This window comes from Ochlerotatus camptorhynchus, unplaced genomic scaffold, assembly GCF_037179485.1.
Source record: "Ochlerotatus camptorhynchus isolate MF236.1 unplaced genomic scaffold, CSIRO-AGI_Acam_v1.1 ptg000159l, whole genome shotgun sequence".
Classification (NCBI taxonomy): Eukaryota; Metazoa; Arthropoda; class Insecta; order Diptera; family Culicidae; genus Ochlerotatus; species Ochlerotatus camptorhynchus.
The window spans coordinates 79,378-92,473 of NW_027040649.1; the positions used below are offsets into that span (position 1 = coordinate 79,378).

At 42.9% G+C, this 13,096-nt stretch overlaps 1 protein-coding gene across 1 annotated transcript; it reads right to left on the minus strand.

The window, feature by feature from the left end:
- Positions 1-4,949: 4,949 nt before the first annotated feature.
- On the minus strand, positions 4,950-5,872 carry LOC135701399 (uncharacterized). The gene is made up of 3 exons (XM_065222183.1): positions 5,743-5,872; positions 5,125-5,607; positions 4,950-4,954 (listed from the first exon to the last, which is right to left on the minus strand). The coding sequence occupies exons 1-3, from the start codon at positions 5,870-5,872 to the stop codon at positions 4,950-4,952; spliced, it is 618 nt and encodes a 205-aa protein (XP_065078255.1).
- Positions 5,873-13,096: the final 7,224 nt, after the last annotated feature.

Consider the following 13,096-nt stretch of genomic DNA (forward strand, 5'->3'; position numbering starts at 1 on the left):
ACCGGGCTCGCTGATGTCCTCCAGGATGCAATGAACAAGAATTTCCACGTAAAAGTTGGGCCAGACTTTTCAGGTAATATAAGGCAACCATCGGTCATCGACTCGCATGGAAGAAACTGGTGTCCCGCAGGGATCTGTAATTGCGGTCACCATCTTCTTGGTTGCGGCAAAATGGGTATTCGTTGATCTCCCAAAAGAGATATATATCTTTGTCTATGCCGACAGCAGCCCAGCCGCTGAACTCTTCATCACCAGACTGACCACTACCTACAACAAATCCATCCGCACTGTAGCAGGGTTGCTCCCTTCTACCCCCGCAGATTCAGCTTGCGTAGAGCTTGAAGTTTTACCATTCAGGTACCAGGTGGCAGAAACACTAGCGTCAAGGACAATCAGTTTCTTAGAGAAAACAACCGGAACTGAAGAGATCTGCCTCCTCAGAGAGGGGAACATACTTCTTGAGACCCTGGCCCATAAGAAACTCCCCCCAGTGTCAGAAGTCTACTGTAACGGAGTCAGGGGATGAGAGGACCCTCCACTTTGCGTCGATTTCTCTATACCCAAGCGCTTCAAAGCCGAAGACAACTCTAGGGAGTCGGATTTGGAATCGCAGACCTTACCGAGAGCCATTTTTTCCGGCTCCCTAACCAATGCTCCGTTGTCTCCGCGGAAACTGCGGCATCCTCTACACTCCCAACAAACAATTCAAAGTCACAAATAAGCATACACATTGAATAAATGCTGTATAACAGTGTACAATGCTGAATAAAACAGGATGTCGAATTATGTGCTGAAAAAAGCTCATTGAGATCGATAGATGCGCTTTTATTCCACATTTTGCTCTGATATGATTAATTTCCTTTTTAAAAGCTTTAAAAACGTTGACTGTCTTCCTTATTCAGGACCAGAAGGTTGATCTAATAACAAACTGAATAAGTGTAATTTGCACATACATTGTCGCTTTTATTCGACCGTTTTCAATTGATTGAATTAAATGCTTTTTTAAACGTTTTATAAATGTTTTCTAGCTCCATTATTAGATTTCTTTGCATTGTTTTACAATATGACTGTATAAAGGTGAATACACTCAGCAAAATAGCTCTTGTACCACCCAACAAACAATTCAAAGTCACAAATAAGCATATATATTGAATAAATGCTGTATAACAGTGTACAATGCTGAATAAAAAGAGTTTTCGAATTATGTGCTGAAAAAGCTTATTGTTCCACTCTGATCTGATTAATTTACTTATAAAAAGCTGTAAAAGTGTTAAATGTCTTCCCAATTCAACGCCAGAAGTTCGATCTAATAACAAACTGAATAAGTATAATTTGTACATACATTGTAACTATAATTCGACTGTTTTCAATTGATTTAATAACATGCTTTATTAGACGTCTAATAAATGTTCTCCAGCTCCTTTATTAGATTTCATGGCATTACTTTACAATATTGCTGTATAAAGGTGAATACAGTCAGCATAATAGCTCTTATACAACTATGTGTCCATGTTGTAATCACATGATTTGTAAATGCTTTATAAACGACGTATTAGATTCATTATTCGACAACACTGATTCAGTCTTACAACAAGGCGAAATCAGTAGAGTAGTGGTTACCGTTTCCGCTTTCCAATTAGAAGGTTGTGAGTTCAATCCCAAGCTCAACCTTTTTTTTATTTGTGTAGAACATAATTAATGTAAATAGTAATATCGATCACATGACTCCCGATAATGAATTGATCTAGTTTAAAATATAACCGAGCATCCTTTCTTTCGACTTGGAGATGTGAAGAGGCAACATTGGTCTCATTTAAAACAACGACGAATGAATTAATCATTCCCACAGGGCCTTGAAGGAGCTAGAGTTGCGATCGGGAGTGCTGACAGGTATCTACTTTCATGCAAGCTTTTATAGATTATTGAGTTGCCCATATGATGAATTCTAGGATAGCTCAGATGACAAGGCAAGCGGCTGGTGATCGGGAAGGTACATGGTTCAAATCCCCATACAATGGCATGTATAAGTATTTAATAAATTTTCTAATATCTGTATGGTGCGAGCCACGTCAGAAATATTGAAATACAATACAATTAAGAAAACACACTGTCCCTGCCCCCCCCCCCCCCCCGTCCTCTTATTTTCGGGTTAATTTTCCCACAGTTGAATAATCGTTTAATAAATGTATAATAATGTCTAATTAAACGTTACTTCACATGAGAATCAAGTGCATACAGAGCATCATTGTTTTAAAGAAGCAGTGATGTCTAATAAACACTGAATAATCAAAAATGTTATCGTATAAACACTGTTACAACTCATATAACTCGAATAAAAGCTTCTCGACATACCTTATAAAAACAACACCAGTAGTTCAATATTGAGGTTGAATAAATTCTCCAGATTTGTGTGAACAAAGCCTGAACAGAAGTTATTATTAAAAATAGTACAAGTACTATTAAGCATGCAGTTGAATAAAATGGCCAAGAAGTCGTTTCTTCAATAGACGATTGTTTGTTGGGATGTTAGTTACTATGAGCGCCAACAAACCCATCTGCATCTTATCAGACTCTGCCAGTGCCCTTTCGGCCCTAGAATTCCAGATCCCAAGGCATCCATGGATCCAGGGGATCAAAAAACAATCGCCATCGAATACAGTTTTCCTCTGGATACCGGGTCACTGCGACATCAGAGGTAACAGTGAAGCAGATCATCTGGCAGCTACCGGCCGTTCTGGCCGACTCTTCAACAAAGAGGTCCCTGGTCATGACATTAAGCGCTGGGTCGAGCTCATTATCCGCGACGCCTGTAACCTTGACTGGACTTCCACAAGGCAATCTTTTATTCAGAAGGTGAAAGGGGAGACTTCCAAATGGTAGGACACTCCAAGTCGACAAGACCAGGTGATATTGTCTAGACTTCGGAAAACTTGCGACACTTGCAACCTTACCATGAAAGTGGAACACGTATTGGTGGATTGCCCAGTGTTCAGCAATTAATCATTTTGTCAAGCTTCTTCATTCATTTTCCATCAGATGTCACTGCTGTTGTTGGCGGTGGCATCTATCGGAAACTACACATAATCTGTTTTCCGATAATTGTTCACAGAGGACAGTGCAGTGCAAAACATGTCTGGTACCTCTATATATGCATTTAGATTAACATCCGAAGTCCTTCCTTCTTTACGCATTCTGCACTCACCCCTCACAGGATTTCCTACCAAATTATATGAATGAGGCGGTGCCCAAAGTATCGTTTGTGCAGAATATGTAAAAAAGGAGGACTTAAAATATTAAACTAAATGCATGTTTTGTAGTGACATGTACTCTATTTTATAATCTGTGAAAGGGAAATCACAAATCGAGTGTCATCAAAATACATGGCATGTTGAGAGATTGAGCTCGTGAGAGATAATTTTCTCTCTCAAATTTGAATTTTTTTAACTCTCTAGGGACTGGTAGGAAAGCAGGTTAAACTGTATGGGGAAAAATCATTTTTATTTGATTGTAGCTTGTTTAACAATAATTTCCGGGAAAAAACTGAACGACAAAGCCCTAATTTCTAATTTCTTCAGGTTTTCGTTCACTTTTTTTGACCTGAATATGCATCGAAAGCGAATTATTCCCACTTCTCTCAATTTATACATGGGGATTTGTATCACTTCCTACCAGCGGAACAGCGCGATCTCTGTGGAAAATGACGGGACGATATGATTAATTGAGAAATGTCTTTACGGTATACCAAATAGCATAAGGAACGCCCTATCGAATGACCCATCAGCTGAAGCAGCGGTCATCTGGTTCATTAAAGACGCCAAACTTTACAAAAGTATTTAATCCCAAGGACTGACACGATCACCAACAACCCGCTATTTACACTGACTGCCGAAACCCTCAACAAAATTTCTACTAGGTATGTAAACTAAGCCAGCAACTATGACACTAGCGTGAATTCCGCTTGACGTAGTTCCTCTGAAGTGAGGAATCCACTCGAACGCTCTTCCCTTGGAATTCGCATTAGACGCATTAGGCGCTGCCATATTGCTATGCGTCGGATCAGTACCGTGTAGGAGCTGGACTTGGAGACAAACGATTCGTTGAATTCTTCAGCAGCTGTTGTCGTACATACAGCTACTGTATGCCTTCTTTCTTCTTCACATTCGTCCTTCAGACGAATTTTACAATGAGGTTGGCCAATCGCTCCGATCCTGAGCTAACCAACTCGGTCCATGCCACCAAAATTTGTTGCTAAGGATCTCCTTTGGTCCAATTCCTCTGGAGATCAAATCTGCTGGGTTATCAGCACCTGCCACGTGTCTCCATTTACAACCATCCGTGATTGCTTGTATTTTCGCCACTCTGTTGGTGACGAACACAGACCAATTCGATGGACATGCCTGGATCCACAGGAGAGCACACGTTGAATCCACCCAGAATGTTGTACAAACTCGAAGATTGGTAGCTGCTTTCACCTTTTCGTAAATTTGGGCGGCTAACAGCGCGCCACATACTCCAATCGAAGGATTGATTGGTGTTTTAGAGGAGCAACTTTAGATTTGGAGGTTAACAGTTGGACCTTGACGTTTCCATCCTTGTCCTGGCTTCGAATGTAGAGACATCCACCGTATGCCTTCTGCGACGCATCCGCAAAACAATGGATCTCCACTTGTACAGCTTGAGGAAGAATTACGCAACGCGTTACTCTGACCTCATTGAGAATCGGTAGTTGCACATAAAATTTTCTCCAGGACTCACCCACCGTTGAAGGCAATGACTGATCCCAATCTAGTCTCTTGCCGTTTTCATCCGTCAGTGTCCATAGTAGCTGCATGAAGATCTTTGCAGTTGTAATAGTAGCACCGATGAAGCCCAATGGATCGAACAGTGTAGCGATGATCGAGAGAACTTGACGTTATGTGAAAACAGCTTCGGAAACATTTGATGTAAATTCAAACTGGAAGCGGAAAACATCGGAGTTTGGAAGCCAAGTCAACCCTAATGCCTTGACTGAAGGATCTGGGTCCAACCTTAAACCCTCGGCAGAACGAATCGCAAGATTGCCGTCGGATATTCCATGCAAGACCTCTGCACAATTGGATGCCCATTTTCTGAGCTGGAAACCACCGCTGCTCGTCATCTTGTCCAACTGAATCTGCAGCTCCTTGGCTTCTTCAACGCTGTCACAACCCGTGATCACGTCGTCCATATATGTGTCTTCCGTAATCGCCTTGACTGCTAACGGATATCGTACTCCTTCATCCATTTCCAATTGGTTGAGTGTGCGAGTTGCGAGGAACGGAGCTGGTTTCGTTCCGTAAGTGACGGTGTTGAGCTCGTAAATCGCTAACTCCTCTGATGGTGAACGCCGCCAGAAGATGGATTGAAGTGGTCGATCCACAGAGAGAACGAATATCTGACGGAACATTTTTTCCACGTCAACAACTAGCAGTATCTGCTTAGTACAGCAGCGCAGGATGATGGATCGAAGGTCCTGCTGGATTACTGGCCCTACCAGTAATGCGTCGTTCAACGACAGTCCCGTAGACGTTTTGCATGAAGCGTCGAACACCACGCGGACCTTGGTGGTGGTGCTGGCCTCCTTCAACACTGGATGATGCGGAAGAAAACAACGTTTGATCGAACCTTAATCCCCTTCGACCTTCCGCATGTGCCCTAATTGCACGTACTCCTCCATAAATGCAACATACTGTTCCCGAAGATTAGCGTCCTTGTATAGCCTACGTTCGGTTCTTTGAAAACGTCGGAATGCGATCTCCATAGACTCGTCCAACCTTGGTATGACGCTTTCGTACTTGGGAAGGGAAACAGTATAGCGGCCGTCCACTTCACGCTGCACCGTACTCGCATACATTGCTTCACAGCAGGTTTGATCAGAGGAATAAATGTTGGTCGATTCTATGTCCTCTATAGTCCAAACCCGGACAAGTAATTCCTCCAAGCGATCCGTAATTGCTACATTGGCGTTGCATTGCAAACTGTGACTGTTATCGGCGAATCCTCCACTAACTACTCAACCAAAAACAGAATCTTGGAGTTCTGGTAGTCGCTCTCCTAACGAAATTTTCCTACCAGAATCGAAGAAGTTGAAGAATGCCTCTATCCCCAGGACGAAATCCACTCCTGTTGAATGACGGATCAGCAAGCTCGATTCCTTCTGGAAGTGTCCAGCTTCTGGTGTTTATTGTAGTGGTCGGTAGATTCACAGTGACCCTCGGCAGCACTAAGAAGCTCATCTTGCGTGAGAAATCCGAAATGCGGGACCGTATTTCAGCCGATATCCGATGTTTGATCTTGGTAGCTACCTGACCAATACCCAGAACCGTAAATATCTACCCTTTGACGCGTGACCTTTAAACGTTGACTAAGACACTCGGAGATGAAATTGCTTTGTGAGCCAGAATCGAGTAGGAATGCGATTGCCATCGTTATCCTGAACGACGACGACTGCCGTAGCAAGCAAAACCGAGGCGTGGCGTGGGTGGGATGCTGTTTGCGCCAGATTGGGGATCGGATGCATTGTTTACGGGAGCAGATGCGTCCCTTCGGAGGAGTAATCGAGATTTATTTTCATCATTTTCCATTTTCCAGAGGGATGACCTCGATCGCAAGAGGCATGTTCCTCGGTTTTTACGGTTAGATTCCTACGATTATGTTTTTTTCATGTTGAAGCATAATGTAAAAAAGGAGGGACTTCAAATGTTGAACTAACTTCATATATAGAGGTACCAGACATGTTTTGTAGTGACATGTAATCTATTTTATAATCTGTGAAAGGGAAATCACAAATCGAGTGTCATCAAAATACATGGCATGTTGAGAGATTGAGCTCGTGAGAGATAATTTTCTCTCTCAAATTTGAATATTTTGGCTCTCTAGGGAGTGGTAGTAAAGCAGGTAAAACTGTATGGGGAAAAATCATCTTTATTTAATTGTAGCTTGTTTAACAATAATTTCCGGGAAACTGTATGACAAAGTCATTGACTAATTTATTTAGGTTGTCGTTCACTTTTTCGACCTGAATATTAACCGAAAGCAAATTATTTCCACTTCTCTCAATTTCTATATGGGAATTTTAATCACTTCCTACCAGTGGAACATTGCCATCTCTGTGGAAAATGGCCGGACGATATGATTAATTGGGGCACCAATATTACCGCACCGTAAATCGATCATAGTTTTACCGGTGACATTCGTTCGTGTTGTACGATTTTGGTGGGTTGTTGGCATTGGGAAGGGTGCTGTTTAAGTGTTTTTATGTAGTGTGAATATTTTTTTGCTTTTATTACTTTTCAAAATTTTCAAAAAATTGTTTAAGTTTGTGTTGGTGCTGCCATGCTGATTGTAATTGGTAAGCTTGTTTCAGTTTAAAAAAAATCCGTTTACTGGCGGCATGACCTCGATCGCGCGTGATCTATTTTGCGGTTTTAGATATAAGATAAGAAATGCGATATTGTCAGTGAGGTATGCATCCGAGTGCAAGAACATAGTTAAGTTTTGTGGGGAAAATACATTACGATTTGTCCCAGGCCACTATTGTAGAAAATTTTACCTGTTAAATCTTGGGTGGAATATTTAGGAAAATAGAGTGCACGCTTGATTAACTGCTTTCGAAAACCTAATTTCATTATAATATCTTGTTTAATCAGGGCCTTAATAATCGTTACGTTGGTCATAGCTTGTTATGATGTAAGAGGCACGATAATCTGCGTAAAGAGCAAATCGAAACATTGAACGTCGCGTGAAAGTGGAACTCAATGAAGGCCTAAGTGCTTATTCGTAGCTTTTAGTTTTTGGAGTTGAAAGATCGTCGGTTGCAGTGGCTTGCTTGCTGATCAGATAAACGAGGTCACAGATCCTTTCATATTAAAGAAATGTATGGTCAAATAGTTTGGTTATCGTGTATTTTGCGAAACTTGTCATCGTCGGTGCCGGTGTCGGTGTGATATGAGAGGCTCGGTGGCCTTAGAGCGATCGTTTTTGCATACTGAGCAGAACATCATGAGTCTAATCTCTGGCCCATACACATTCAAGAAACGTCAAACGCTTTATTTTATGATTTAAAAGTAGCTCGTCTGCCTAGTGGCAAACTGTTTTGCTTACTGAGAAGAAGATCGTGGGTTCAATTCCAAGCTCCTTTGCGTTCCTACCCATTCCTTTCTTGACCTGCATTCGGGAGCGGCCGGTGCTGGTATTGCCTAGTTTTAGATCACCAGTTTTTACACATTGAGGATGATTGCTAGCACAAACGAAGTGACAGACGGAGCGGCTCGAAAACTTTGGTGACTAACCTGCTATTGCAATTTTTCAGTGTACCACATGGCAACACCACTACTACTGGATTGTACCACATGGCAACACTACTACTAGATTGAACTAGCATTTTCACCAAATGTACTAGAATGTTTTGGTTCTATCTCTTTCACTCTACTCAAAACTGAAATGCATAAAAAAATGACAAACTGATACGCACTCTTTGCACACTGTCAAAGAATCATTGTACACAAAATCAACTTTGTTCAAATCAAAACAAAAAAACTAACCCATCTGGTGGATGATGGCACAAACTTCCAAGAAAATTCCATTACAGTGAACCACATTATTTAAATGGATTTCTTCGCCAGTTAGTCGTCTGTCACTTCGTTTGTGATTGCTAGTCCCAAGCATCGTCTATGGGTTCTCTGTGTAATTACAGCTGATCTGGCAATACAAGAGTAGCAACCGTGGGCGGTCAATCAAGCTCATGCTCATGCTCAATATCAATTAATGGTCTTCAATTCAAGCGATTTTTTTTAGTCTAAAACAATTACTTTTGCCTTCAAAAGCTGAAAACATTCAAATCGGTTAGAATAGGAAGATACCGATCAATATCGATTTTATAAAACCTTCGATACCAATATGCCCGAGAACAATCTGGCAACGCTGAGACAGTGTGAGGAGTATCAAGCAATGAACCGAGAATTCCATTGCACTGCACCCGATGGGCGCCTAGCTTTTCCCCAAATATCGTACGAGAAACTTCAAGCAGACCCCAACCCACGACGTACTGCGTCAGCTGTCTGGCAATTCCAAATGTTGAAGGAGATGAAAAATGATATCACTCAACGATCGCTGATAATTGTTTGCACCACCACCGGCCATCCGATCCCAGCGTCTATTTTCGTCCAATCTATCTCTCGTCTGCTGATGAATGCAAGCGGCCTACACGTCTACACTCTATGAGGTAGGTACACAGCAGCAGCAGCAGCAGCAGCAGCAGCGAAGTGTTTATTGCCAACCAAGCCGGCAGCTATCTCCATGTAGCAGCACCGAGTGCTTTACGCTCCAATTGAGCCGTACACCACCGAGGAACTCCTTCAGCATCATCTTTGTAGAAGTAATAAACAGCGATGTTGCCCCATGGTTGATGTGAGAAGCGAGCGAGGAGATACCCCCCTAACGAGATTGCCCAAGTCCAAAGTGTCAGCTGTTCAAGCAGCCAGTTGATTCGTTCGAGATGGCTCTTGGTGATTTTATTATGTGCCCCGCTTTATCGCTGTTGTTTTCCACTGTGCTGGCAGTTTCCATGTGGACCGACCCTACGAGCGAGATATGGCGGTTGTGGAGGTGGATTGTCGCATTCGAGCGGCTCCAATAGAATGTTATTGTTTTACCATCATTGTGCTCCATCCGGCGAATGGCGATTGATGGGAAATTTAATTTAGCCAAGGTCCCCGCTGTTTATCGCATTACCGTCGTCGCAGTAGTTCTACCGGGGAGCCGAGCACGGTTAGTCCATTTCGGTGCCATGACGTCGATGTTCTACTTTAATGGGGACGGAGCTGCTTGAGCCTATATCTAATCTCGCCGACTGACGGCCGCCGCACTGGTTCATGGCTCGCCTCTATCGTGCCTAGGGATTATTCAGCTAAAAAGCTCCTAAATCTTATTTCGTTTGGCAATTTCCTGCGCGCAGGGTGAAATCCAACACGAAAGGCTTTATCTCGGCTGGAGGAAAGAAATATTAATTTTCAAAAAGAGCGAGGCAATTAAATTGACCTCATCGCCCCTCACCTCCCGCGCCACTCGAAAAGATAAATTGTTCTCTGTGCCTGCTGTTGCTGCTGCTGCTGCAGGTTGAAGGGAACGCGAACCGATTACCTACCAAAGTGGGGGAAAGAACACCGACCGGGTTGAGTAGAAAGTGACCGCAGAATGAGATGGAAAACCGCACAGGAAATTCCAGATAGGAAGTTTAATTAAGTTCAAGCTCTCCTACCTCTCGGCTCGGCTCATTATTCATGGACGGAAGTTTGCCTGTGCTGGCACGAAATGCAATGCGCGCTCGTGTTCGTAAATGACTGGCGGTTTGCCCCCAGTAAGACATCAAAGGAGTTGCTCCGTCGAGCGAGAGTGAGTGTGGCTCTCGTATCCGATGGAATTTTGATCAACGAAAGGGAACGTTAATTGTTTCAATTATTCCCGGCTAAATATGAGGATTAATTTCTGTTTTAATTAAAATGCCATTCTTGGGTTTGCTTTCCCAAATCCATTCCGGGTATGAATCAAGAACTGTGTCACCCATAAAATCGCCTTTATCATAAAAATATTGATTTCGTAACGCTTCGGCCACTCTATTGTTCGATTGTTCCGTGCTACCCCCGGAGGGGGCCTCCGGCTTAATAGCTTCATCGTACATAAAACCAAAAGAAAAGCACTATTCATGCTGGTTATATCCTTTTCTTCTCCCAGGCAGGCTTCGAGATAAGAGACAGAAAAGCATCCATTATTATGCACACATAAAACGAACTTGGAAAGACAAAAGACCACACCGAGCAGCAGCAGCAGCAGCAGGCACTCGGAGTCGAGTCATGGCCGTTTTCATCGGCATTCTGCTATTCTGCTTTCCGTTTGGTGGATGGTGATTTGAAAAATCATTAATAGCCATCAAGCCAGAAAGAGAGACCATTATCGAATCGGCCGGCGGAGTGGGTCTCTTTAGATACTGGGTCGTTGAAGACTCGCACAAAGGGGCTCAGGAAAGCTGAATAGATTTTCCATTCCGATAACCTTCCTCTGCTTCTTCGGGGCAAAATAGCTTATAGCTGACCTCCTACGAGGAAGGGAATTCAGCTTCAACCACACCACACTCGGGACGATGATCACCATCATCCTCGTTTGAGATTGTCAAATGTCAACAAAGTTTGTCGACGAATTAAAAACCCACAACTGAACGAACGAAGTTGACTCAATCTTGCCCGGTATGGGATTATAAGCTGCGGGATCAAGATTCTCGTCAAATGGCCTTGTCTCTGTCTTGTCTCGTTCTTTCACTCTCTCGCAGTCTTTTGGGTTCACAGATAAAGTCCAACCAACTCTGGTCGACAGCTGTCAATTTAATGGCAAATCAAATCCTCTTAACGAATTTTTCCTTGCACTTAGATTGTGAAGTTGATGTAGCAACGTTGATCAGCCATAAGAGTAGAAGTTTTTTTTTGTTAGCTGTGAAATCTTTTGAAATCACTTTATTCATTTCTGTGATGACAATTCGTATGCAATTCTGCGATAATTTCATATAACGGGCTATACACTCAATTATTTTTTGTTTGTCCTCATGCAGGATGGGTACAGCATTTATAATAGCACCATGTTTTCCTTTGTTTTTTTTTTTTTAGATTTTATGAAACAAGTTGTTTCAAATCTGGGTATAGTTTGAGGTCACACAATCAAAAATAAAGGTGAAAAAATCGCAAGAAAACAGAATTTAGTGTATTAATTATTATTTTGCACGTACAAATAAGGTTCCCGTTTCACCTGTGCGTACAATGCCTTGGTTTTCATTGCAAGCACGTAACCTATAGCTCATACCGTAGTAGCAACAATCAATACGAAACTAACGATTTTAAATTGGCTCACCACTTTAGTAGCCTATTGGTCCCAAGCAAACGATTAACGTACCCTATTCTAGTCGAAATTCTAGTACTACGCAATGTTTGTTTTGATTCGCTATGAAAGTTTGACAGATAAAATGAGGGGTTATTGGTTTTACCTATGTTTCGAGGGGTGATTCGACAAGCTTGGGACCGAAGATAGTACCAGAGGTGAGCCAAAAAGTTTAGCACGTTTCTTCGGGACCTACTTGTCTTAAAGTTACCTCTATGGTAGTAGGCTGTGTATAAAAGAAAATGATTTACTTAGTTTGACAGCTGCACCATGACGAAGTGGCAGCGTATTCGTGATTTGTCCCACGCGTAAATGTCGCAAAAAGACATTTCAATCGCCGTGGGAGTGTCCCGGTGGACCGTCAAAAGGGTTTAAGACCGAGAGAATAAAGGACAACTATCCGCGAAGGTGGCCACAGGTCGTCCGAGGTCAGCTCGGGTTCAGAGGGTTATCGCTGCTATCAAAAGGAAGATTCGGGTGAATCCAGTGCGTTCAATAAGGAAAATGGCAAAAGAACACGGGATCAGTGACTTTACGGCACGGAAAGATCGTAAAGGAAGATTGCGGGGCGAAGTCGAGGGCACGGAAAAAAAAACTCACGTGATTACCAACCGCATCCGGGAGCTACGAGTCGAACGATGCAAGAACATCTTGAACTTCCTTAAGCGAAAAAATCCGGTAATCCTGTTTCCAGAACCTACCGGTATATTAGTCCTCTTCCGGTAAAAGACATGGCCGACGAGCACAAGAACGTGTATCTGACCAAGCTTCCTGCTAGCGTTATGGTGTTTGGATTGGTGGCTTCCGATGGCAAAAAAAATGAACCCGGTGTTCATTCCAGAAGGCGACAAGGTCAACACGGAGGTCTACATCGGAATTTTAAGTAAGTATGTTCTTCCGTGGATCAAAGAACAGTAAGGTCAGTAACAAGATGGGGCTCCGTGCCACACCTCGAACCCCACTCAGAAGTGGTTGCAGGAACATTTTCCGTTCTGGGCGAAGGATATGTGGCCGCCATCCAGCCCCGACCTTAATCCGCTGGATTACTCAATATGGCGCGTCATGAAGGCCAAGGCCTGTTCTAAACGCCACCCGAGTACAGCAAGCCGCAGACAAACATTGACCCGTTTGATCAGGCTCTAACCGTTTAATGTTA